This window comes from Gekko japonicus, unplaced genomic scaffold (assembly GCF_001447785.1).
Source record: "Gekko japonicus isolate JY-2015 unplaced genomic scaffold, Gekko_japonicus_V1.1 scaffold1496, whole genome shotgun sequence".
Classification (NCBI taxonomy): domain Eukaryota; kingdom Metazoa; phylum Chordata; class Lepidosauria; order Squamata; family Gekkonidae; genus Gekko; species Gekko japonicus.
Genome location: NW_015172600.1, coordinates 276,731 through 304,619, shown reverse-complemented (window position 1 = coordinate 304,619; position 27,889 = coordinate 276,731). Strand labels below are relative to the sequence as shown.

The window sequence follows — 27,889 nt, the reverse complement described above, 5'->3', positions numbered from 1 at the left end:
CTTCCTAGCCAGAAATTCTTCTGCCAACAAACACTTCAGTTAATCCAAGCTTGAGTAGTTCACTTCCAAGCAAATATACACAGGCCCTGGGTATAAGTCAAGGATCACAGAACATGTCCTGCAATCTCATGTTAATGTTCAGGAAGGGGAATAGTTACAACAGTGCTACACAAATCAACGACATATTTGACAATTTCCAGAACAGGGATAGTTATTATAGGCTGCGGTCACACGGAGCAGTAGCCACGCTACAGAGGCGGAAGAGGTGGATTTTCCGGGCGCGATCTGGGAAGCGTAGAGCTCCCGTGGCGAACCCGAGGTTTCCCACCAAAGATGCGGAAACCGCAGGCAAGGGCGGGCACCTGATCGCGTTTCCGGTGGTAGGTCGTGGAATCCGGCGCCTGCCCATGTCCCATCGCTAAAAGGTTCCCCCCCCAAGTCTCCACGGGATGCGCACAAGCACCCAATGGCGCATGCGCACACTTCGTTTAAAAACAAACAACACAGCCCCCTCCTCTTTTCCGTACCCCCTCCACTCCTGGCTCGGCCTGCTCCAGAGGAACTCTCTGCACCGGGCGGTTGAGGGGGAGGTGCGCCGCAGGATTGTCCTGTGATCGGCACCTTCCCCCTAACCACGGGACCTCTACGGGACCTCTACGGGAGGTCTGATCGCGCAACCGCGCGTTATTTTGCTTCGGGGGAAACAGCTACGCCCCCCCCCACTTTCCTGCCCGTGTGACCGGGGCCATAGTTATTTTAATTCACTTATTGCTTCACAGTAGACATCTTATCAAATGGCTCTCAACTGGCCAATGTATTCTGTGTAAAAATGTGTGTAACTCACTTGCAGGCCCGAAGCAGTGGTGCTGCGGCAGGGAGGATCTCCATGAGTGTAGTGTAGCATGGAATAGCTACAGCGTTATAGAACCCAATCTGAAAAAAAATGGAAATTAAAAACAACAACAACAACAAGCTGCATTATGTAAACTGGAAAGGCAAGAAAATTCATCTACTTAGCTAAGTAACTGTCTATACTAGAAAATATTAGCTAAGCATTTTTTACTGGCAATTGTGAAGAAATGTCTTTTTACTTCAGGGCTTGGGGTTGACAAATCTCCATATTTAGTTTTAAAAGTCAGGCAGGAAGGGGGAAGTCAATGGTTTTCAAGTATCATTCAAGTACCAGCCATCAAAGCTCTGGAAATTCTAATAGACAGCCTAGTCAGAGACAATAAAATGGTCAACTCACACCTTATCTGGAATCTGACAACTAGGAAAGAAACAGGGGCTAGATTGTATCTTCCTGGGGATTTCAGGAAAGGAATCTGATGCGCAAGGGTAGGGGAAAACAGAAGATAAAAATTTGTTGACATAGGGAGGGCTTTTTTGCAGGTGCATCTTGGCTGATTACATCTGGAGAAAGAAATGCTTGTGCCTGAGCACCTTCTTGATGGCTGCCATTGCTATGTGGGGCAGACAAAGGCTGGCTGACTGGACAAAAATTCCAATGTAATGGGATGTTTTTAGTAGACTGTGTCCTCTAAGTTAAGAGCCTGCCTTAGAATAAGATCAGCTAGAGCATGCAGAGACTGAGGGGAAGGGGAATTGTGTGCTTGCACCTTTCTTTTGTATTTCTTGCTCAATCTGTTGCTGTATAGACAGTATGAGTGTAGACTTCTTACTTTTAATAAATTCTTAACCATTTAAAATGCTGGTAGTTGTTCTTCATACCATATGAAGAACCACTCAAACATGCTATTCAAAATTGCCCTAGGGAAAGGGAGGCAGTTAAGTGGTAAACTGCAATTTCTGCAGCAGTGTGCAAGTGCAGCAACCAGTCTCTGGGCAGCAGGAGATGCAGGCATTAGGTGAAGCCTTAGAACAGCAATCCAGGAAGGGAAGCTGGAAGCACTGGCTTTGCAGCAATTAATTTGTAAAACAGTCAAATTGTGGCAGCGGTACCAAAACAGCAAGAGATAATTCCTCCAAGGGTCAGGTGGGCTGGAAGAGCAGCATGTCACCAGGCAGAGACTCTAATGGCCACTGGTACCTAGATGCCTTGGAGGGCTGAATAGAGGTACTTGCTGGTGAGAAAAGCAGCAACTATTTATTTAATTATAACTATAACTATGTATTTATATGTTGTCAAAGACTTTCACAGCCAGAGTTTATTAGTTGTTGTAGATTTTCCGGGCTGTATGGCTGTGGTCTTGGCACTGTAGTACCTGATGTTTCGCCAGCAGCTGTGACTGGCATCCTCAAGGGTGTAACACAGAAAAATGGAGTACTCCCTGTGTCAATGTGAGAAGAAAAACATGCCTACCATTTTTCTTCTCACATTGACACAGAGAGTACTCCATCTTTCTATGTTACACCTCTGAGGATGCCAGTCACAGCTGCTGGTGAAACGTCAGGTACTACAATGCCAAGACCATGGCTATACAACCCAGAAAATCTACAACAACTATTTATTTATACCTTTCTTCCCCAACCTTATTTATATGATTAAGCTTTTCTGCTTTCAGAGGATTCTTATCCCAGGCTTCTGAACATGTAGACCCAGAAAACATACAGGTCCAGTTAATAGACTTCAGGATTCTCCTGGGGCACAGGCTGGTCTTAGTTGTATGGATGTCTTTCAGTTGGTGAGGCGTGATGAAGTGGAAAACCTGCTTTAAATTATGTGGCCCACCACTTCCACACTTGTGACTTGCTGGTGTCAAACCAAGTTGGGTTGGTCAACTGAGTCCAGGTGGTAATAAATGCCTATCTGTGGCAGGGTATACGTCGGGGTGGCCAAGTTGTGGCTCGGGAGCTGCATGTGGCTCTTTCACACATATTTTGTGGCTCCCGGCACGACAGCTGGGGATGCGAAGGAAAGGCATGCCTCCCCGATCAGTCTTCCCTTCCCCAGCCAGTGTTCCCCTCCCTGAGTAAGCTTGATGTGTGGGGGGGAGCAGAGAAAGAACACACTTTAAATGCATTCTCAACCCCGCCCCCCAGCTTGGAGAAAGCATTTGTCTCTTTAAATCCCTTCTCCAAGCCAAGCCAGGTAGTGTGTGTGGGGGGGGAGGCTTTGAGGATGCATTTAAAGTTGCTTTCTTTCCACATCTCGTGCCCTCTCCCATCTATTCTTTCTTTCTTTCTTTCTTTCTTTCTTTCTTTCTTTCTTTCTTTCTTTCTTTCTTTCTTTCTTTCTTTCTTTCTCTCTCTCTACCTCTTTCATTTTTTCTTTCCACCTCTCTCTCTCTCTTAGAAAAATATCATTAGCAAACAAATACATATCACTGAACAAATATCATGATCAATATCTGTTTTTACCCCTTTTGTTTTTATTTCTGGCAGTCTAATTTAATATTAATAAAAAGCAAATTTGCATATTTCTTCAATAAAACGTGTACTACAATATTTGTTCATGTCTTGCAGCTCTCAAACACTCGATGTTTGAGATGTTTATTCTATGTGGCTCTTACATTAACCAAGTTTGGGCAGCCCTGGTATAGATCCAACCACTGTGAGAGACAGTTGTAAAACACTTCCTGAAGAAGGCATCCCTGGATCTCAATGATATAAGCAACTATTGCCTAATGGTCAGCATTCCATTCTTTGGCAAAGTCGCAGCTTCAGAACTTCACATGATCTGGGAATAGACAGATTATCTAAACCCATTCCAATTCATATTCAGGCCTAGATTTGGGATGGAAACAGTCTTGGTCACCCTGACTGATGATCTTCACTCTAGGAAGTTTGTGTCTGTTGATTCTCCTGGATCTGTCAGTGGCTTTCACTATCATCAACCATGGTGTCTTTCTGGAGAGAATGGCTGAGATGGAAACAGGGGGCATCATGCTTAGGTGGTTTCATCTTATTTGGCTTGCCAATTGCAGAAGGTAGTGCTAGGGGGTTACAGCTTGGCACTATTGGCATGTATGAGGTCCTGCAGGGATTTATCTTGACCCCTGTGCTGTTTAACAGCTAAATGAAACGGCTAAGAATGATCATCAAGGGATCTGAAGGCAAATTTTGACAAATTTTCTTTGGCTCTAGAAGCCAGCCCCAAAATTTGGGAACCAGACTCCTTTTTCAGCCTTCAATGTTTTGCATTTTAATGACCATATTTTCTACTTATTGCTGCCACAATTCCCATGCCTAACCTCTTTACAGTTCATCATAATTTAATCAGCTATAACAGACGTATTGCTGTACAAAATGCAGCATTAACACACAACATAACCACATCAAAAAGCTAGCTTCTAACCTTAGTTTACCTTCTCCCCAGTTTTTCTTAATTCCATCACTGCTTTAGAAGACTCCATTTAAGTCCAGGAGTACCACCTCGGCATCAGTGGTTTATAATCATGAATTCTCTACTTCTGGATTCTTTGGAGATATGGCATATTGGTCCAAATATAAATTAATGAGGGTGGGGGACTGGTTACAGGTAGGAATGAAGTTATCTTACAAAGTGTCAGATAGGATACACCTGTCCTTGTTTCAATAAAGGAGTATTGCTGAGAAACTGAAACAAAACTGATTTTAAATTATTGTTTCAAATGTCAACACAGAAAGAAAGAGGAATATATAATGCTGCATTGAAAGAATGGGATCTGGGACAATGTGTCTCAGAACATAATAAATAGGTCTATGAAAGAACATAAATACCATCTCTGAAGATTATAAATGCCTCAGAGATTGCAGCATATTTACAATTTAGACAATGCAGATTGTCAGTGTTGTCAAACTGCTAAGACATATTTAACACACCATTTTGGAACTATGGGCCCCGGTCACACGGGAGGTTTTGGGCCGGAAGAGGGACGGATCGGGGGCGCAGCAAATGGGTGCGATCAAACCGCAACATCTGGGAAGCGGCGCGCACCCGTCCCCGATCCGTCCCTACAGCCCAGTAATGCGGAGCAAAAAAGAACCTAGTAAAGAGAAGGACTGACCTAAAATGCCGCAGCAAGCGCGCCCGTGGGATCGCTGGCGCGTCCGTCGTCAGGAGCATTGAAGGCTCCTGGCTGAACTGCACATGCACACACATGTGCAGCCGGCTGCCTCGGTCTCCCGTCAGTGGCTTCCTCCCCGGCATCTGATCGTGCCGGGGAGCAACTGCACGGCGACTCAGGGGATCTGTGTGATCCCGCTGCCGCGTGTCTCTTTTGGTGCGGCGGTAAAAAGCTGCACTTTGGTCGTGCTTTTTACCGCCGTGTGGAAGGGACCATGGTACACTTTTGGAAACAGAGATTCATTACACATATTCCAATCCAGTTCCAATAACCTTTACTGCCATAAACATTACACATATTCAAGATATTACTGGATATGAATTGTCAAGTTTTATTTTTAAGGTTTTATTTTTAAAAATAGTGTATGGATGGGATGATATAGAATTGGATACAGCTTCGATAATTGCAGGGTGAATGTGTGTGGCATCTGCTTGGAAAACAAGGGCTGCACTACCAATAACAGATGGGTTTTAAAAGATCTGACCTTTGTAATCAAAATGACATATCATAAAAGAGACAGAATGAAACCGAAATTGAATAGATTTGTCCCAAGATAGATTTTGTTTATAGAGCACTGAAAGAGCTGGTTGTCACCTTCATCCTTATTCCAAGCCTTGACAAATCAGTTCTTTTCGGTACTGGCTCCAATACTCAATTAAATGAAGTGTTTTATTTTATTGTTTTTAAATTAACCTTATTTTATTTTGGCATGGCGTTGGGTGTGTCTGTGGAAGTTCTGAACAGGTGCCTCAAGATGGCTGATGGTCAATAATCCAGACAAGATTGAGGCCCTGCTGCTCAGTGACAAAGCTGCTGGAGGAGTCACAGCCTGTCCTAGAGGGGGCTGCACTCCCTTAAATAGCTTGAGGGTGTTGCTGGATTCTATTGTATAGTTAGAAACTTGGGTCTTCTTCATGGCATGTAGTGTTATTTGTCAGCTTTGATTGACATGCCAGCTAAGGCTCTTCCTTGAAAAGCATGATCACATCCTGGTGAGTTGGAGGAGGAAGAGAAGAAGAGTTGAATTTATACTCCACCCTTCTCTCTGAGTCTCAGAGCGGCTTACAATCACCTTCCCTTCCTCTACTCTCCACAACAGACATCCTGTGACTCGAGGTAGGTGGGGCTGAGAGAGAGCTCTGAGAGAACTGCTCTTGAGAAAACTGCTCTGCGAGAGCTGTGACTGACCCAAGGTAACCCAGCTGGCTGCATGTGGAGGAATGAGAATCTATCCTCGTTTTTCAGATTAGAGTCCACCACTCTTAAGCACTAAACCAAATTGACTCTGTTACTTCAGTGATACTCACTTTGTGGATCATGGAGAGACATATCTGTAAGTCCCATCAACCCAAAGGGCCGCATGATTACTGGATTTGTTTATTGAATGTATTCATTAATTAAATTTCTATCCTGCCTTCCCCCCACAAGCAGGCTCAGGGCAGGTTACAACAGACAAATACAAACAGTTAAGAACAATTCTACATATTTACAGTTAAAAACCTATAAGACCCAATTACCATAGTAAACAATGAACATTTTAACAGTTTTAAGAGTTTAACAAAGCTCCCAGGTGCTCGCTGTATGTGTACCCAACATACTGAGCAAGTGGGTGGAAGCCACCACTAGTGGCACAAGTTGATATAGTGCACAACACAAGGGCGGATTGGAACAGAGGAGGCCTATGTAATTGGAAACCCACTGCCTCAACCAAAGGCCTGGAGAAACAACTCTGTTTTGCAGGCCCTGTGGAATTATAATAATTCCTGCAGGGCCCTGATCTCACTTGGGAGAGTATATCACCAGGCCGGAGCCAGAGCTGAAAAGGCTCTGGCTCTCGTTGAGGCTAAGCAGCTGTCTTTTGGGCTGGGGATCACCAGAAGATGTTGTTCTGATGAATGTAAGGCTCTTCAGGGGACATATTGGGAGAGACAGTCCTGCAGATATGTTGGTCCCAGACTACATATGGCCTTAAAGGTTAATACCATAACCTTGAATCTGATCCAGTACTCAACTGGGAGTCAATGCAGCGGGTGGAGCACTGGATGTATATGTGCGTGCAAAGATGTCCCAGTCAGAAGGCGCGCTGCTGCATTTTGGACCACCTGAAGTTTCTGGGTCAAATTCAAGGGCAGCTCTGCATAGAGCGAGTTACAGTAGTCTAGCCTGGAGGTGACCATTGCATGGATCACCATGGCCAATATTCAAGGGCAGCTCTGCATAGAGCGAGTTACAGTAGTCTAGCCTGGAGGTGACCATTGCATGGATCACCATGGCCACGAAGATGGTAAAAAGCTGATTTAGCAACATTTGTGATTTGGGCCTCCACTGAAAAGCAAGGCGTCCAAGGTCACGCCTAAACTCTTCATGGTTGGTGCTGGTATTAATGGTGCCCCACCAAGGGCTAGGAGTTGGATATCTGATCCCACTCTCCCATGCCTCATGCACAGGATCTCCACCTTTGATGGATTAAGTTTCAGTCGGCTCTGCTGTAACCAATCAACCACAGCCTCCAAAACCCTAGCCAGAATATCTGGGACAGAGTCTGGCCATCCATCCATCAGCAGATACAGCTGGGTGTCATCAGCGTACTGGTGGCAACCCAGCCCAACCTCCCAGCCCAACTGGGCAAAAGGGTACAAATAGATGTTAAACAACATCAGGGAGAGGATTGCCCCCTGAGGGACGCCGCATACCAGAGGGTAACACGAAGACACCCTCCCCCCAATTGCCACCCTCTGTTCCTGACCATGGAGAAAGGAGACCAGCCACTGCAAAGCAGTCCCCCATATCCTGTCAGCAAGGCAGTGGGTCATAAGATCATAACTGACCATGTCAAATGCTAATGTTAAGTCAAGCAACAACAGCAGTGCTGAGCTGCCTCGATCCAGGTGTCTCTGGAGGTCATCCGTGAGGGTGACCAGCACCATCTCTGTCCCACAGCCAGGGCGGAAACCAGACTGGAATGGGTCCAGAATAGAGGAGTCATCCAGGAAAGCCTGGAGTTTTCCGCTACCGCCCTTTCAACTATCTTGTCCAGGAATGGAAGATTCAACACTGGGCGGTAGTGAGCTGGAACCATAGGATCCAGGAATGGTCTTTTCCAAGAGTGGTCTCACCACTGTCTCCTTTAAAAACCCTAGGAAGGTCTCTGAACTCAGGGACAAGTTGATAATATCTCCCAGGGGTACCCGTATTCTGTCTCCACCAGCCTTTACCAGCCATGATGGCCACGGGTCAAGGAGGCAAGTGGTGAGCTTCACAGCTGCCAGGATCCTGTCGACCTCACCCTGGGAGAATATGCCATCTGACCATCCCAAATGTGCTCAAGCAATAGTATACAATATAACCCTTTATATTACCAAGGTACGTCCAAGCCTCTAGGTTTGTCTTTCCCCACTACTGGGAGTATTGCTTTATGCAATAGCATTCAACAGTGGTAAAACCCCATCCCACCACCTTTTCCAGCAGCATATGTTGATACACCCTGAAGCACAGGACCCCTACATCTACACACGTTCAACACTGGGCGGTAGTGAGCTGGAACCACAGGATCCAGGAATGGTCTTTTCCAAGAGTGGTCTCACCACTGCCTCCTTTAAAAACCCTAGGAAGGTCTCTGAACTCAGGGACAAGTTGATAATATCTCCCAGAGGTACCCGTATTCTGTCTCCACCAGCCTTTACCAGCCATGATGGCCACGGGACAAGGAGGCAAGTGGTGAGCTTCACAGCTGCCAGGATCCTGTCGACCTCACCCTGGGAGAATATGCCATGTGACCATCCCAAATGTGCTCAAGCAATAGTATACAATATAACCCTTTATATTACCAAGCTACCTCCATGCCTCTAGGTTTGTCTTTCCCCACTACTGGGAGTATTGCTTTATGCAATAGCATTTAACAGTGGTAAACCCCATCCCACCACCTTTTTCAGCTGCATATGTTGATACACCCCGAAGCACAGGACCCCTACATCTACACAAGCTTGATATAATAATGGGTAAGTTGTGTTGCATTTTAAAAATAAAACAGTTTTATCTTGGGCCTGCATTAATGATAAAATTAATCTAGTTTCTAAAGAAATTGCTCACTTTCTGGTTACATCAATCAGGTACCAACAACAGTCACAGGTAGTGCTAACAACAGTCACAGGTAGCATGTCAAAGATGTGGTTCCCAGTCACTGAGTATCACTGGCTTACTACACTGTACATGAAGCTGCCTTTAAAAAAATACCTGGAACCTTTAGTTGTCCAAAATGTTGCTGCCAGGAGCTGGATAAAAGCATTATAACATTCCTGTACTGCACTGACTGTCCATTTCTTTCCAGGCATGATTTTAAGTACCTTTAAGACAGGATACTTGAAGGACCACCTCCTCCTATATTATCCAGCCCATTAGTTAAGATTCTCCTCATAAGCTCTGGTCTCTGTACTCCCACCTGCAGAGTTGAAGTGAATGGTAACACAACTGCACAGCTGCTGGAATGGTGGCAATTCCCCTGTGGAATGCACACACACACACACCGAGGCTCACCTGACACCTACTCTACTCTCTTCTAGGGCAAAACTAGACTTGCCAAGTCCCACCGGGGGGTGGGTAAAACCCCCGCCCCAGAGGCCCGTTCCCCGCTGCCAGCGGATTGGGCCCCGGGGGAACTCCACCCCGACGTGCACGTCACCAGGAAGTGACACGACAACGCCGGGCACGCTGGGGGCGGGGCCATGGTCATCTGAGGTAAAACTCTATGGTTTTCCCTCAGATGGTCGTGGCCCCGCCCCCAGTGTGCCCGGTGTCGTCATGTCACTTCCTGGTGACGTGGATGCGGCACGCGCTACGCGATCAGCCTGGGACTCCCCCGCTGCGGAGGAAGGTAACACTTGGCAACCCTAGGCAAAACATTTCTTTTTTTAGGTTTTTAAATAAAGGGCTGATCTTTTTAACTGTTTTTACCATTTGCTTCTACCTTAAGGTCTACAGTCATTCTTCAAGGCCCTGCTCTGGGCATTCCCACCTTCTGAGAGTAGGCCGGTAGCAACTCAAGAGAGGCCACTCTCCATCACGGCACCCCAGAGAGACTCACCTGTCCCCTTTTGTTGCCATCTTCTGCCATCAAGTAAAGATTGTTTTGTTTCATCTAGCTGTGATCCTCCTCCTTGACCCGTTTTTAATTGTATTTATGTGTGTGTATTTTATCGTAACGTATGTGTGTTTTAACTCAGTTTGTTTGAATGATGTGAGTTTTTTTGGTTTTAATGGTTTTTAAAATATATTTTTTAATCTGTTCACCACCTTGGTAGTCTTAATGAGGGAAGAAGGGCAGGTTATAAATTTTGTAAATCAAATAAATGAATAGATTAAATCCTAACAAAATGGACAGAGGATTTAATAGGAATTATGCTATTTATTCTATTATTAATATTACTTATTTTCAAAAGCAAACTCTTTTGGGACAACATCACTAAATACAATAATCATATCCTTGAGGTATTCTTTAAAAAGAATATATAATAATTTTTGGATTTTTTTACTTTGGATTTCCCCCCCTTCACAATGGAAAGTCATTTTTGTTTTTTCTAGTCTGCTCTATAACTTTGTTTTACATTAAAGTACATAAAATGGATCATAATCCAAAACTTTCTCTACCTAGCTCAGTAAACCTTACAATGGTCTTCCAAGGCAGGCCAGTAATTTTATCTGCATATTGTACAAACGCTGCTGTACTTTCATCTAGCGGAACAGGGAGAAGGAAGCAACTTTACCTAATCCTCCTTTATCACTCCAGTGCCCTGCACTGTGGTGCCTTTGTTTATGAGGCTCTCCTCACCCTCAGCAAAGATGTTTCAGGAAAAAATGCAGGTTTGGGGAGGAGGGAAAAGATCCACCCTGCCAATTCCTTCCTTGAGCTCTGCCACTACGCCCAACTTTTAGTTTCTTTAATCTATATATAGTTAAATCAGCAAATGGGAGCTATACAGACATAAAAGAGATATTTCTACAAACCTGAGAAAAATCCCAAAACGAAAAAATGGGTTTTAAAAAACACAAAACAGAGAACACGACAAGGTTCTCCTGACAGGGGCAAGGCATGAGGATGAGGGTGGGGAAGAAAGGGCGACAGCTACTGACCTCTGCTGTCCTCTGTCACTCAGGTGACAATGACAAAGGAGGTAGCTGACAGAGGAGACATGGGTCCCACTTCCCCATGCTGCCATTGAGGTGTTCATACTGGAACTGGGTGGGAGAGATGGTGCAGGTGCTGCCACTGTCCCCTGGCCCCCTTAGCTGCTGGAGATGGGCAGGGAAAGGAGGAGCAGAAGTCGGAGTCAACTCCACCACTGAGGCAGTAGTGCTGCCAGCAGGCTGGCAGTGGACAAGGAAGAGCATTACTACCAGCAGCCACTGCTTGGTGTGGGCAGGAGAGGAACCTGGCTGGCAAGTAGCCTGCACACAAAGCAACAGGAGGAAGGATGGGATCCCCCCCCCATCATCATCACAAGTCTTGGGTGTCAATGTGAGAGAAGGGATGGGAGAAGAGACAAAGAGAAAGAGAATATGAGTGATGAGGTGGGGGAGGGAATAAGAGACAGAGAATGAAAGAATGGCTTTGCGAGAAGGGGGGGGGAAGAGGGGAGGAAACAAAGGTGGGGGGATGGGATGCCCCATCTCCCTGAGTTTTTGCAAGTCACCCCTTGTAGTATTCTAATTCAGGATGTTTTTCGAAATGAATGAAAACCAGATCAGCTGTGTAAAAAGAAAGTATATATATAAAAGAATATCTGCTTTCTAGTGAAATTATACCTTTTTGGAAAGTCAGATCTATCAAACCCACCTGGCCCTGAGGAACTTCATCCTTCTTGTCTCTGTCCATCATGGGAATAGGTTGAATACCTAGCTTCTTCATTTCATCACCCTACAATATTCAACAAACAAAAGGTTCACTGAAGATCCTTGATGAGATGGTTCTTGGTGAGGTACAAGGAAAGCTTCTCATTTATATACAACAAAATACTTAGAACTTGAATATATTAAGGAGAAGATTTAGAAAACAATAGAAAGGGATGATTTTACAACATATAAAGGCCTATTCTTACATTACAAAGTACTTGTGGACCATGTGTAACAATGGTTCTGTGCCTTCCAGGAGTCATGGTCTGGTTCCAGACTGGGACTGTGGTGTGCACAGAAAAAGGATTTAAGCCTCCCACCCAACACACCTGGGTTTGCCAATCTGCAATGACTCTATGGAGTTGCTATTTACTTTGTTGGCCTTAATTACAAAAGTGCCTAGGTGTATTTTTCCAGTGAACTGTGAATTGCAGGATCCTAGAAATGTACATCAATAGCAGGGGTCATTTGGAGCAGGAGTGTGGGGGAGCACCGCTCCGGGAGTCGGTGCCAGCCCCCCACACACGGGGGGGGGGAGGGAGAGAAATGGCAGCATCGGGGTCAGGGCCAGAGTGCCCATAGAGGCAAGGTTACACCATTGCCTTACGGCGTCAAAGTTACAAGAGCGCCCCACTGGCCTGCCGCCCTGCCCCTCCTTAGCCAAAAGCCCTGCTCCACTCCACCCCCGGTTGGAAGAAGAAGTGACAACAAGCACTCAGAGCACATATGTCCTGTTGCCGACCGCCTCCCCGCCTATAGGACTTTGCCTTGGCCCCACCACTCCTGGCTCCCCCAGAACCTGCGCCCCCCCGATTGGTTTCCGGTCCTGGGTGATCGTCCATATGAAGCAGGCAGCACAGTGAGTGATTCGTGGCCAGTTCTGCAACACTCTTCCGTGGCTCTGCCAGGCCATCGGCGCACCCTTACTGGCTCCAGGCAGCCTCGCTCCCCCTGCGGCCGCACAGCCCGGTGAGTGGAGTGTGATGCGCACTGGGTTGGTCTCTCTGCTGCCGGCAGCTGCAAGACGGCTCTGCAGCGGAGAGCTGCACTGTGTGCCTCCTCCCATCAAGCAGGGGACCGAGGCAGCCTGGGCACAGGTGGGGCTCCAGCAGCCTCAGCCCACCCCGCACCCCCGATGATCTGCCTGGCTCCCCCTCTCGCAAACCGGGCCTCGGGCGGGCTGCTCCCCTGAGACGAAGGCCTGTGCTCAGCCCGCCCCACCCAGGCCCAGCAGCACCCACCGCATCATGGCCGGAGCCCTCCCCCTCTTCACGTCCCCCGGCCATTGGAGAGATGTGTATGTGTGTTTCTGAGTGGGGTGTTGTGTGTGAGGATGAGAGATGCCCCCTTCCTTCTGGTCCTACCTTGCCAGAACATGGGAAATCTACTGATAGGGAGTCTGGCCAGTATCCAAAACTCCTATGAAGCAAGCCCAGTACAAGCTACCAGAGCCCCATGTCTAATTACTAATAGTCCTTAGGAGAGCTAGCCTCAGCCTCAGGCCATGCAGGAGTCCTGTTTGAAGCTTGCCATGCATTATTAGTAAAATAAGCATCCTTGCCTTAGTTGCCTACATATACCAAGTGTTTAAGATAGATGGAACAGTCTGAACAGGTATTTTCAACTCCTGTAAATCATGTTCTTGTAAAGACTAAAAAATGTGAAAAGACCATCCCAGAGCATAAAAAGAAGTTGTCTATCAACATTGTACAGTTTTATGCATAATTATCAGGAGATGAAAGCATTAATAGCCTTAGTACTTAAAGAAAATAATATGGAAAGAGGAAAGGGATTCTGATGAGTTAGGAATGGGCTTCCTGGAAAAAATAATGATGTTTCAGAATTGAACAATGTATAATGAATTCTCATACAGGCTGCAGAAGTGTGCCTACAAATCAAAGCAAAACAAAACACAAAAAGGTCCCCAGAATCCCTACTCACTCTGCCATGGAAGCTCACTGATTAGAGACATCTACCCTTACTGTCAAATTTGTGACCATTACTTTGTCTGATGCACATGGTATGTATATCTGCAGATCTTAGAGTGACTATTCTAAAAGTGCATTTAAATAAAGGACACAGAAGGAGACTGCTACCAATGCTCCCTCTAAGCTGTGGGTTGAGTAAAAACTCTACTTTCAAAGCTACTAGCATTAAAATTGTGAGCGAGCCATTTGGCTACTGCATAAATTAGTTTGCTCTGGAGCCATCCATCCTGAGCTAAGACAAAAATCTGTGTGCTGGAGACTAAAAAACTGTGAGCTAGCTCACACTAACTCAGTTTAGAGGGAACACTGACCGCTATCAATATAACCACTGGCCAACTCCCACCTTTTCCTGGGTTTAGCCCAGCCGGGGGCACATTGCTAGGGTTTTGTTTTTTTTTGAGGTACAGTGATCAGAACTGCACACAGTATTCCAAATGAGGCCACATCATAGATTTATACGGGGGCATTATGATACTGCATGATTTGTTTTCAATCCCCTTCCTAATAATCCCCAGCATAGCATTTGCCTGCCATCGCACACACTGAGTCAACATCTTTAATGAGTTATCTACCACAGCTCCAGGACTGAGTGGCTCTAAGTCTACATGACCCATGTCGCAGCGTGGCCCAAAGTGCAAGAAGTATGTGCAGGGTGCAGGCTGTCATCCCAAGCACATGGAACTCACTGCCACAAGATGTCATCTAGCTTGATGAGCTAAACAAATTCATGTTAAATAAACTCTTTGCTGTGTGTCTCTTAGCTGTGATGGTAGGAGAAAGTGCCGTCAAGTTGCAGCCAACTTGTGGTGACCCCTCATGGGGTTTCCAAGGCAAGAGATGTTCAGAAGTGGTTTGCCATTTCCTGCGGTGGTCTCCCACCCAAGTACTAACCAAGGCTGACCCTACTTGGCTTCTGAGATCTGACAAGAACAGGCTAGCCCAGTCTCTGTATTCCAGGGAAGGATAATGGGAACAGCTGATGGACTTTGCTCTGTCCCAGCAGGAGTGCTTCAGTCTTCTCATCAAGAAGTACCACTGCATCAAGTGGAGCTTAACTCTGACCAAACATGCTTATAATCAGGAAATCTGATCCACCTGTGTCTGTTTTGCTTGATAGCTCACTAGGATGGAAGAAAAGGGAAGAACCATTTCCTCCTTGAAAGAGCAGATAGCGGCAGGCTGACTATTACCGAACTAGGTGCTTAGATATTCTGAAACAACAGGTTAAATTGTTTCCCGATAATTCTTAAATATATAGGAAAATATTAAGTTTGCAAATTAAAAGACCCCCCTCCTCACATGCTGATGAGGGAACATAGTCGTTGCCCTGACATGTGGGGGGCAGCTGAGAGGGGAGGCTGCTCTGCTCAAGCACCTAAGAATTTATATCTTGATTGGGGAGATTTGGGGAGGGATTTCTCAAACATTTATGCTTTGTGCTTTTGAAGCAGTTTTTCTCCAAGCAGGCTCACCAGCTCTGAGATGGGAAATACTTGAGCGGTGGGTGTTGTCTTCTAACACACTTCCGGTGATGTCAGGGGCTGTGGCATACGCAAATAAGTTATGCTAGTGAGTTATGCTCCTGCACCTCTTTTTCTACGAAATGACCCCTGATCAATAGTATTGTAAAAAATGAGGTAGCCTTTCCCTTGGTAGAAGTCATTACATTATAGATGAAATTCAACAAACTGCATTGAACATATAGAAGGAACTGCAGACAAGCTGGAATGAATAAATAATAATAATAGGGAGCAGGGATTTTCGGGGGAGAAGAGGCAGGTGGAACAGGGTCCTTAACTCGTTCCCTGCTCACTCCTTTTCCTTTGCAGCCCTTCAGTTTCTTGACTAGGAAAGTCAGTCTCTGAACCATGCTGAGAGAGCTAGTGGTGGGGAGCTGCAGCAAAAAAGCAGCAGGTAAACGACAGTACCCTCCCTTTGATCCGATGCTTCTCCCCCTACACTCTTCCTCACCTCCCCTTCTCTGTTTTGCATGGCTGTGGTCAGACATGTCTCTAGATCTGACACAGCTGTGGATGCCTGACAGATCTGAAGTGCACGATCAGACAGCAACATCTGGCTGCCCTGCCACGAAAATTGAGTTAAAAGACACTGGGGAAAGTCTAGGCCTAACACTTGCAGATGGGCCACGGATGGAGTTTCCGTAGTCTGATCGCTCAAGCACACTCTCAAGTCATTGGGATGGTCTGCCCATTCCATCCTGACTTGGTGCTGTCCCCCCCCCCTGCTTAGCAGTATGCGCATAACTGCATAGTCCATAGGGAACCCTCCGCTCAGAGGTTTGATGCCTTATGTGCATGGGAAACACAAGGCAAAAAAACCCCCCAAACCCACTAGCTGCATAACTGCATAGTCCATAGGGAACCCTCTGCTCAGAGGCTTGATGCCTTGTTTATGTGCATGGGAAACACAAGGCAACCCCCCCCCCCAAACCCACTAGCCCAAAGAGGGCGTCTGGGTCACACAGTGACGGGCTGAGCCCGCAGCACAAAGGGATGTGTGATTGTGCGACTGCGAGTCAAATTCCACCAGAGGTAATAGTGGTGCTTCCCCTCCATGCCAAATGGCACATCTGATCACAGCCCATGTCAGAAACAAGGATGGGATCAGGGTGGATTCCTGTGTTTGCTACTGAATGTCTAATTTCACCCACAGAGCAAGGCTTTTCTGAAAACCAGTACAGTGCTATTTTGAAGGAACAATGTTTCATATAAATGAAAGGGTAAATAAGGATCAAAACCATTTATGTGGGTATATTTGACTGAAGATAGGAAGGAGACATGTAGTCTATGTGGTTCTAGTCTGGAACAAAAAGTCAAACAGAAGTTTCAGTTATGTGCCAAGACTAAGAGCTCAGTTCTTACAAATGAGAACTGAAGGAATAAATCTGTTTCTGGACTGAACCACTTCCTATTGCATGAGCAGCTCATATGAATGAATGCTCCCTCCCATTTAAAACCAAGGCAATCCTGGGTGTCATTCAGAAAAATACGTGTCTCCTCTTGTCTATGATATGCCAGTTTGCTATGTGAAGGGAATATTTTGTATAGAAGTGCATTCAATCATGTGATCCCACCTAAGAAGCTAATCAATAATTTTCAAATAACTTAGTTATTCAAAAAGAATTACTTGGCACTCACAGACTGTATACAATATTTAATAAAATTAGTTTTAATTATCTATACTGCTGTGCTCACAGGCCTCCATCTCGTGTCTACAGACGCATATACAAAACAAGTTGGAAAAACACTTACCTCAGTCCAAAATTCTGCATATATATCACTGGATGTCATTCTGGTTACATGCCACAATTTTGTAACAGAACACAAGTCACAAGCTGTCATCATCAATGCAATTACGCGGTCCCTAGAATGAAACTGGAAACTTATTATACAGTTTAAGCAGAACATATTTTGTATTTAGTTTTTAAATATGCCACTTGCAATATAAGGGCAGATCTGTCTATGTCAAAAAATAGGCATGCAGAGCTTAAGTTAAGAAGTTATAGGTAACCCAAGGAAAAGGGAAAAACGGATATCAATATTTGTGTATTCAGGGAAAATTCATCTGGACTTACAATGCAGTCCCAAGCACAGCTACACCCTTCTAAGACCACTGATTTCAATCAACTTAGAAAGCTGTTAACCCTGCTTAGGACTGCACTGTTAGTGGGACCCATGGTCATTCTTACTGGTTTCAGAGGGAGCTAAGAATGGGGGAGGGGTCTCCTTTTCCTTAAAAATGCAACCTGAAAAGGAAGACAACCCTGAATTTAAGGCTCCCCCCCAAAAAAAAAGTTTACATACATACAAACATATAGAATTATGACAGCACAAACTTAGAAGCGAAAATGACTGAACTGAGGCAATCTTAATTTGGTCACATTATGAGAAGACAAGACTCACTGGAAAAGACAATAATGATAGGAAAAGCTGAAGTCAGTAGAAAAAGAAAAAGACTGAACATGAAATGGGTTGACTGAAGAAAGCCATGGCCTTCAGTGTGCAAGACAAACAAGGCTGTTAGCAATAGGACATTTTAAAGGGCATGAATTTATAAGGTCATCATTTGTTGAAAACAACTTGACTGCACTTAACACATACACATGCTTGCAACTTGCATGCAAATATAAGACCACCCCCCTCTTTTCCTTGACAGCACTTCTGGGGGGGAAATGTCCCTTGGGGTAGATGCAGTATTTACTGGATGGTGTTCCTGCAACTGTATTTTTACTGAGATAAGAAAAAAAGAAAGGGCTTCTTTCTATCTTTGCACCATCACAGCACAATAATGAGCAAGGAGGACAAGAGTCTCTTAGCAAACACAGTGGGACAACAGGGCAGGGCTGGACCCCACAACTATAGCAGCAATAACCATTGCTTTGCCAGAAAGGTCTCTGTTACCAAGGTAGAGTACATTAGCAAGATCCTGTGGGTCTTCTGGTCTAAAGTCGGCAGGTAAATAATCTTAAATTCTCCACCCAGTTTTCCTGAAAGTGGAACTCCATGTTGGCCCACCAATTATTCCCCCCCCCCATTGTTAAATACAGAAAACAGTGTGACAGTGTAATTCAGCATTATAACTGTAAGTCATTATTTGCATCACTCCACCAACAGTTAGAGATAACTGGGTTATCACGAAGTAATCTGATGTACACCTAACTGCTGCTTTGAGTAGGGTATTGGGGGGAGGGGGATGAAGGTATTCATAAAAAAGAAGTTTTCCTAAACCATTACTTTGCCTTAGAAAAATATTCAAAAATGTCTAGGGTTGAATATGTTGTTGAAGGCTTTCACAGCCGGAGTTCATTAGTTGTAGATCTTCCAGGCTGTATGGCCATGGTCTTGGCATTGTAGGACCTGATGTTTCACCAGCAGCTGTGACTGGCATCCTCAGAGGTATAACACGGAAAGATGGAGTACTCTCTGTGTCAAGCTGAGAAGAAAAATGGTAGGCAGGTACTTTATATCTACTCAGGAAGGTGGGGTAGGGCCTCCTCAGGAAAGCCATCCATTAGTATGTCACAGCCTGGGGAACTCCTACAAGATAATGACTCAGCCCTATCCCACCTTCCTGAGTAGATATAAAGTACCTGCCTACCATTTTTCTTCTCACCTTGACACAGAGAGTACTCCATCTTTCCGTGTTATACCTCTGAGGATGCCAGTCACAGCTGCTGGTGAAACATCAGTTCCTACAATGCCAAGACCACGGCCATACAGCCTGGAAGATCTACAACAACTAATCTAGCATTGAATAAAGAACAGACTCTTCAGTTCACAGAAGGAATGTTTTTGTTCACTGAAGGATTCTTGAATGAATGGAAGATTCTGATTAGTAGAAAAAGAACCTGACAGTCTACCTGCTCATCATTTAACTTCCTTATAACGTAGTCAGAAATATAAAGTGAAATTTCAATAACTTTCTCTGTTCAATAGCAGGTAGAAGTCAGAGATTAGTTTAGATTTTGTTTCTGCAACCAAAAAATAAGTTTATACAAAGTTCTATGCTTATTGGTACTGGTGAACGTCTAAACAGCTGAAGTTAATTCGTGTCATATGACAACAGTGTTACTCATCCTATCACTCTTTAAAAAAAAAAAGATTTTTGAACAAATTTTCACATTCACAAGTCAAATTTTTCAGACATTAAAAATATTCACCCTGGCAAAACACCATTTAGACGTGAAGCTGAATTATAAACGTGAATTAGCTCTTTACCTATGTGCTTGATTTTTAAGGTTTAGTGTTCTTGTCTGATAAAGATCTTCTAACTGTTTCCTGTTTCCAAAGTACAAAGCAAGATCTGTAGCAATGATGGCTTTGCGAATGATTTCCAGGACCTGTTCATACTCCGTGGAATTCAAATTACTGAAGATATTGTGGCCTTCCAACTATGAAAATATAATTTTTTTTAAAAGCATAAAATTTCAATTTCAGTTATTTTAACTTCTTGATTTAGAACTGTCCCTTTGGATCGAATACAATTCTTGTTCCAACATCTAAAAAATCTGCAATTTCCACTGAGTAACAAAAGGCTATTTTTGCAAGAAGTACTGAAGCACATTTTGGCCTCTTACAATCTAGGATCCCTAATTAATATCAGGGTTATTTTTGCTTCTTTTTCCAAATTGCTCTTTGAACTTAACAAGCTGTATGGCAAACGGAACTTTTCAAGGGCAATCCAAGAGAAAACTCTAGCAGGTTTTTTCACACTGAATAGATCCCGGACTATTTTGAAATGAAATTATATGTTACAATGACACAGAGAATCCACCAAAAAGAGTATACCACTGATGAATACTCCTGTTCTGTTGTATAAAGTTAATATTTACTCCATGTTGTGTTTCCTTGTCCCACATCACTGCCTGCTGCTTGTGGGATAGGGGAATATACAACAATAAGATTATAATATGGGGTGTTACTGCATGTTATCAAAGGAAGGAAGGTTGGACTTAAAATGGGAATGCTGTTTGCGGAAACATCTCTTGTTCTTAATACATAGCTTCATGCAAACTTTGGCTTATGTAGCAACTAGCCTGCTACCCGTGCTTCGCTACGGTATTTACGTTCCGTAAATCCAGTTATAATACTGATGATGTGAAATTTGAAATGTGACATTTGTTGCAAGAATTTGAACAGAGAAGACTGTAGTGTAAAAAATGAAGTGAGACAGACGTACTTCCCCCCCCCCCTTTACTGAAGGACCTCTCTCTTGACCACATTGGTGGTTCTGCCCTCAGGTGCTAGGATCACCAGGCTGCTTGATGAGCTCACTCTGGAGCAGGCCACATAGAACTGTCCATTTAAGAAGCAGTCATCTGTTAAGTCCACTCCTGCTACCTTCCACGAAAGTGATGGCCTCCCTACTTGTGTTCCTGGATTGTTTTGCTCATACGAAGACTTTGTTGTTCTAAGCACCTCAGGGTGATCTTGCTGGTACAGCCTGTGCAGCTCAGTGCACTGCAGGAGTACTATGTGCAAATGTCTTTGCCACATTCCTAAGTTGCCTCCGCCTTGTAGTGTTGGTGTATCTGGCTCGACGTTTGCCAGGAGCTTTCTTGGGGGCAGTAAGAGGTGAGAGGGGGAGTTGATGTGAGGGAGTGGTGATGTGGTGGACATTTCTTCAGGTTCATGAGGGAGGCATGCATCAAAATGGCTCCTAGAAATGTCCTTTACTATCTCCCATTCATACCCTGGCCCTGCTCCTACACCTGACAGACACCGGCCTGTCTGGTGTTGAGGGGGATTGTATTTAAAGGCATTGGGGAGGCTGGGCCAGCAGCAGTGCAAAGGCAATCCTGCTGAGCAAACCTCCCCAGTGGCTGTAAGCATCCCATCTCCTCTCCTACACCTGACAGGCAACTGCCTGTCCAGTGCAGGAGGGGGAGGGGGGAGAAGTATTAGAAGCCACTGTGGAGGCAGGGCTGGCAGGATCACTAAGGCATTACTACTGAGGCAGGCTCTCTTGTGGCTTTAAGCACCCTGCAACCACTGCTACACCTGACAGACAACTGCCTGTTAGGTGTAGGAGGTGGGGGGAGTCTGCTGGAAGCCATCCCACCTCCTCTCCTACACCTGACAGGCAGCTCCCTGTCCAGTGTAGGAGGGGGAGTGGGAGGAGTATTAGAAGCCACTGTGGAGGTGGGGCTGCACCTGACAGACAACCGCCTCTTAGGTGTAGGAGGTAGGGGGAGTGTGTTGGAAGCCATCAGAGAGGCTGGGCCAGCAGCTTTGCTTCACCTCACAGGTGGTTGTTGGCCACTCCTGATTTCCTTAGTTCTCTGCAGTCCCCTGTAACTGTTGGGTTTTTTGACCTTAGAACACTGAGCTCTGCAGCTGACCAATCAGAGACTGGGGGGTGCAGAGAGGCAGCTGCCTGGCAGCCGCATAGAAATCAATGACGGGAGCACATTTCCCACCTTTTGACCCACTTAGGGGTTGAATTTCTAAAAATCGCTTCTTAGCATGTCACGGTAGGAGCGCTCTCCCCGAATCTGGTGTCTCTAGGTCCAGCGGTTTGGCCTGGGTGTTGATTTTACAGTGAGGGGACTTTCTTTTATATATATAGATGTGGATGTATACTCATATAATATTTATGCAATTTAACAAGAATTTATTTTTAAAATGACACATAATTGTGTACTATTTCTAGAAACATTCTTGGAAAATCAGGAATTTAAAAGATGCATCACACTATTTTTCAAATATTGATTATTACTTATAAGTATTAATGGAGGTATGTACACTCTGTAAACAGCAACAAATAAAGGGAAAAATTCACAGACTGTGATAGAAATATAGCTGTCACACATAGGCCCCTGCCACATGGGGGAAAAAGCACCAGCAAAGTGTGGCTTTTTAAAGCCACACCAAAAGAGACACGCGGCGGCGGGATCACATAGATCCCCTGAGCCACCGCACACTTTCTCCCCAGCACGATCAGATGCCGGGGGAGGGGGTGTTTGCCACTGAAAGGGGAGCCAGGCAGCCAAACTGCGCATGTGTGCACATGTACAGTTCGGCCAGGAGCCTGGATTGCTCCGGACGAAGGGCGCAGCAGCGATCCCACGGCCGTGCTTGATGCGGCGTTCCCGATAAGTCCTCCTCTGGGGGTGGTTCTTTTTTACTGCAGGTTTTTGGCCTGAAGGGCCGGATCAGGGACGGGTGCACGCCACTTCCCAGATGTTGCAGTGAGATCGCGTCTGTTTGCTGCACCCCTGATCCGTCCCTCTCCCGGGCCAAAACCTTCTGTGTGACCGGGGCCTAAAGCAGTTCTATCCATTCTCAAGTACTTTCAGGCGCTCTAGTAAATCCCACCAAAGAAACAAACATGCTCTAGAAAGATACAGAGCTCCAGTCAAATCTACTGCTCTTCCAGTCTGCACTGCTTTTGACTCAAAATTGCAACTTTGTACCTGCAATATAGCTACTGTCTGTGAAAAGTGGTGTTGCTCCATGGTTGAGGTGGAATAAAGAGCAGCTAGTGGATGATCAAACTTCTGAAGGTAGCTGTTGCTGTAACCTCTGTGATCCAGGTCATGACATAAACATGCAACGAGGAGACCTCTTCGCTGGAGAAGCAAGCAGGCAGGATATGTAGTTAGTGTTCAGACAGATTTTATACCAGTAGCTATTTCTCTGCACCCTTCCAGACGTTCATATTAATAGACAAAACACACCAAACAATATGCATCCATTGCTTAGCCTTAAATGGGGGAGACACCTACATGTTATAAATGTCAGGCTGCCACTGAAGATGAGCCCCAGGGATGAGAATGTATGAAATAGCCTTATGAAGACTGACTATTGGTTCATCGGGATTGCCTGCTCTGTCAGCAACTCTCCAGTGTCTCCATTAGGTCTCTTTCCAACCCCTTCTGCCTGAGATCTTTCAAACCGGAGAATGAGTCTTCATGTGTGCAAAAGATGCTATGCTCCCATCCCCTTTTTAAGGCAGAGGACAACTTATCTTATTACTGGGTGATGTCATATTTGAATTTTCCTATTCCAAACGAATCACAGACTGTAGTGAAAGGGGATAGCATTTGCTTACAAACACATTTCATATGTTAGAATCTAGGAATTAGACTAATCTAGAGGCATTTGTCATTGGTAACATGTCAGTGTCTATTTAAAAGCAGAAATGATAAAGCAGGCAAAATTAATTCCTAAACCACATGTTTGTATGTTATTTTATTTTTTAAAAAACTAAAACTACTTTAGCAGTAGAAGAAAGAGTCCAGTTAACTGAACCAGACGTACCCCCATTTCCCCCCAAAACCTTGTGTTTTCCCTAAACCATTTCTAATTTTATGTATTGCTCTTCTTTGACCTCAGGTGTTCCATTATTTAGGAACTCTTTTATACTGTAAGCATTCCATAACCTTTTATCTACTTTTGCCAGTTCTATTATATGTTTATATACAATGGTCACAACTGTATATGAACTAAAAGGTCAAATACACACCTGATTAAATGTAAAACTAGTAAGACCATTATGTTACTTTCTTGCCAGGTATTTCACATTCAACAACATTTGAAATGATTCTATATCTGAGATGCAACTGTTGATAATGAAACAGGATTTCAACTTACTTCTATGTCTGTGAAAAGCTCATGGTTATGCTGAAGGATGGCATACATGCAATGGGCAACTGTAACTGCATGTTTCCAATTGTGATAGGGCACACGGCGGTAGTTCTTCTTTACAGACATAGTAAAACGGCATAGTTTTTCTAGTTCGAAACTTAACAAGAAAAAAAAGTGATGAGATGCAGGAAAGGTTTAGACCATTAATCGAGTGTACAAAAGACAGTTTCCTTAAAAATGATTTAATCCTCCACCAGTAAGGTTACAAAATCTCAGGGAAACACATCTGATTTCAATTCCCCTCTTAAACACTGGGCCCAGTTACTTAGCATCTACTGCAAAGTGGGAAGCACTCTTGATACCAGTAAAATTACTTTCAAAAGCAAGCTATTTTGCAAAACATGAACCCACTGTCCTCTCTCCCTCCATAAGAAATATTTTTTTTTACTATTGCAGAGATATCATGTATTTAGTTAAAGTAAAAAACACTGACAGATAACTGAATGCCATTTCAAGCCACATTGGTGAAAAAAAATCAAAGCAAATTCTTCCAAAAATGCCACCAGGTCCGGTGGAAAATGGGAACTGTTCAGAAACCCCTACTCAGCCTTCAAACTCCAGAAGAAGAAGGAAAGCTCACTAAATAAATCCCAAGCCAGAAAGAGAAAAGTAGATGATCTTGAAGCTCTGCTTGGGTATCAGAAGGCTCACTGTAACACGTTGGGACAGAGCACTAAAGAAGTCGCTTTCTTAGTTCTTACTGGCTCCCTACTATCAGTGTGTCGAGAGACAAAACTAATTGAACTTATCCTGCTTTCTACATTTCAAGTTTTATGACAAGGCCTAAGCAGCAGCAAGGGACATTTCCCCTCCACTTTCCCACATGATTGAATGCAGACTTGGGAGAACTCCATTACCACCTTATGTCCCAAGAGTGAAGCTGTACACTTGGAGAACCTCCCAAGGCTTATGCTTTGCTGTCTTTATGTGCTGGAACTATGCATGCTTGTTAAAAGTTTTGCAAAGGGTCCAAAACTGTAATACAATTTTGGTTCCTTGCATAAACATCTACAGTTCTAGTGACCATGTGGCAAACCCACCGCACACATGAAGGTCCCTGTTGTCTTCAATGCAAGGGACTACTTCCACTGGGCATTTCTTGAGAAGCATCCCTCAGCTCCCAATAGAGGACAGAAAGCCCCTAAATATGCACAGCTGCATGTCCACATCAGAGCCCCGCAGAGATTTGAACTGTGTGCCTGGAGTCTTGGCTAAAATGTTTCCAGGTGGTTTCTTGGTAACCCTAATTACTTTTTTTATAAAAACACACACACAAATACTCATATTTTGAGGGAAAGTCTTAGTAGATAAAAGGCACTGATGTGAACCCAAGTTCTATATCCAAGCTAAAGCCACAGTTTCATATTTCCCCCCCACTCCATCTGTTCACAGCTGGTGTCCAGACTGAAAGGTCTAATTACCCTTCCTCCACAATATCAGATTCCACATAAAGGCTCAATGCTGACATCATAGCAGTGCAATCTTCGTTCTTCCAACTCCCTTCCCTGTAGCTGTTCCTGCATGTGCAAAACGGGGCAGACTTACATGGCAGGAAAGAGAACTACCTTGCCTCTAAGGTAACAATTCAAGTTAAAATCTAGCTAACACATTTCACAATTCAAATTTGAAAGTTTCCAATCATTAGTATCTTCAAATTGATCTAAGACCTTTAAAATAGTTCCACGATTTTTACCTAAAGCATCAATCATAAGCACATTTATTCAGAACAGTCCCACTGATTTCAGTGAAACACTTGCCAGTAAGTGTGCTTGCAATTTTGAGTATACTCAGATATTTAATGAAGTCAAAATTTAAGCATGGAACCACACTGAATGCTACCTTTAAAATTTTTGTAAGTCACTTCTCTAAACAAATTATGAGACCTATGACAAATAATTATGACTCACATCAGCATTAGTGAAGAGTACATACTGATTTAATATACGGAATATTAACAAACAAATGAATAGAGAATAAATGCCAATACTGGCATGTTAATATTCCCCAAGAGAACTTGGTCCAACTTGTAACTAAAAGTCTTCCATAAAACCTTCTTTCTTTTTAAAGATTTTTGATATTTCAGTTAGGAATTACTAAACATTTATCCAAAATGTTTATTTTGTGTATTTGTTTTATACCATGAAGTTCATGAAAGACTTTCAGGGGTAGAGTCATTTAATTTTTCAAAAGTTCACTTAATCAAATAATAGTAATAAAGAAAATCCTTGATGCTTTCTAGTAATCTTCTGTTTTAAAAGTTAAGTTGTAGAAAGACACCTGAGCTTTAGACTTCATTGTAACTTTTTCATTGACTAACTAGCCAAAACATAATAAGTACTTCTAATCAGTTTGAGAAGCATTTTAATGAGACTCATTTATTCGTAGATTTGATTTGTTATCCTTCCATATGATTTTACATTAAAAAATCAGATAGCATTCAAATAGGCCAAAACTGTAATTTAATTTAAAACTGATGCCAAATGAGAAAAAACCCTGTACATTTCTATATACAATTAATATGGGATAAAAAACAGGATGGTTTTGTTCTACCACTCAAGCTACTTATAAAAAATGCACAGTAATCATGACATTGGTTGCTGAATGTTCAGCTAAGCATCAGAAAAAACTGATAGCATGTGTCTCCCATAAAACCTCTGTGGTTTCTCTTATTAGAGATTCTGAACATTTTGGTTAAGAATTAATGAACACTTATGCAAAATATCACAAAAATACTAATAAAATTCCTATCCCATAACAAGCTCAATTTTTTCTATCTTCACAATACTATAAGCATGGCTGAGTCTTTAAGAGAGATTCAGTCCTCAATTTAGGGGGAATAAATATGCTTTCCCATATAAAAAGCAACATAAAATATAATTCATATAAATATATAAAATATAATTTTGGTTCCTTTAATTTTTTTCATTATCTCTGCAAAATGTCCTCCTATACACACCAAAGACAGAATTATTGTCCTCTAAGCCAAAAAACAATCTGAAAAAAGAAGAAAAACTCCCCCAATTAAAAGCTCTGCGGGGCTCTGAGGCACACATGGAGATCTGCAATAGCCAGAACTGCTCCATTCACTTTAATGTTCCTGATGCTGAAGTGACTGGGACAGTCCTTGCTCATGCACAGTTCCATGCACGTATCGGAGTTCCGCACATGCACAAGAACTGCTGGACTGGGGCTAATGTTTTTAAGGTATGCAGTACTTATGTGCAGTTGATTAGATGGATAGCTAACACCTTTTAACAGGTTTCTATGTGTGTGACTTAACCACATCAAGTTAAACACTCCAGGGCTACAACGTCTCACCTCTCAAGCACTTTGTGAAGCAGGAGAAAGGAGTTCTAGTATGCCTGCTGCACATATTCACTGCGCTGCTGGAGAGGTGAGAGGGTGTGTCAGCTAAGTCTCTAGGGTGAAGGAGGGATTCAGCTTCCAGTGAACATAAAGGCCTTCAAATTCTGAACCGCAGTCTAGCTGCTGCTTTAGATATTTCTTTATCTTTCTTTCTTCTTTGAGAAAATACAAAGGAAATGAGGCTTCCCCAAGACTTCAGCATAAAAGAACAGTATATGCATACAGAATATGATTAAGTAAATACAGTGCTGTCCCCTTCACCCCCGGGGATGGCACTAGCTTCCTATGACTGCTAATATTCATTCTATTGCACAACGTCTATGGGGATCTAATGATAAATAACAGGCATCCTGTCTCTGAACTACTACAAGAATTTAATCTGTTCATCAACCCAAATACTTGCTAAGATTCTCAAACTGGGCTAAGCCTAATCAATATGCCGCCTTTATGTTATTAAGTCCACAAACATTAT

The 27,889-nt window shown here is 43.8% G+C and overlaps 1 protein-coding gene across 1 annotated transcript in view; it reads right to left on the bottom strand.

Annotated features, from left to right (window-relative positions):
• The window catches only part of PDE10A (phosphodiesterase 10A), a 158,784-nt gene that overhangs the window by 3,984 nt on the left and 126,911 nt on the right, over positions 1–27,889 (bottom strand). The window contains exons 17-22 of the mRNA XM_015421576.1: positions 23,998–24,148; positions 22,818–22,973; positions 19,621–19,793; positions 17,155–17,266; positions 11,839–11,919; positions 845–933 (exon numbers count right to left, since the gene is read on the bottom strand). Of these exons, the coding sequence (XP_015277062.1) occupies positions 845–933; positions 11,839–11,919; positions 17,155–17,266; positions 19,621–19,793; positions 22,818–22,973; positions 23,998–24,148 (762 nt within the window). The remainder of the gene's footprint in view (positions 1–844; positions 934–11,838; positions 11,920–17,154; positions 17,267–19,620; positions 19,794–22,817; positions 22,974–23,997; positions 24,149–27,889) is intronic.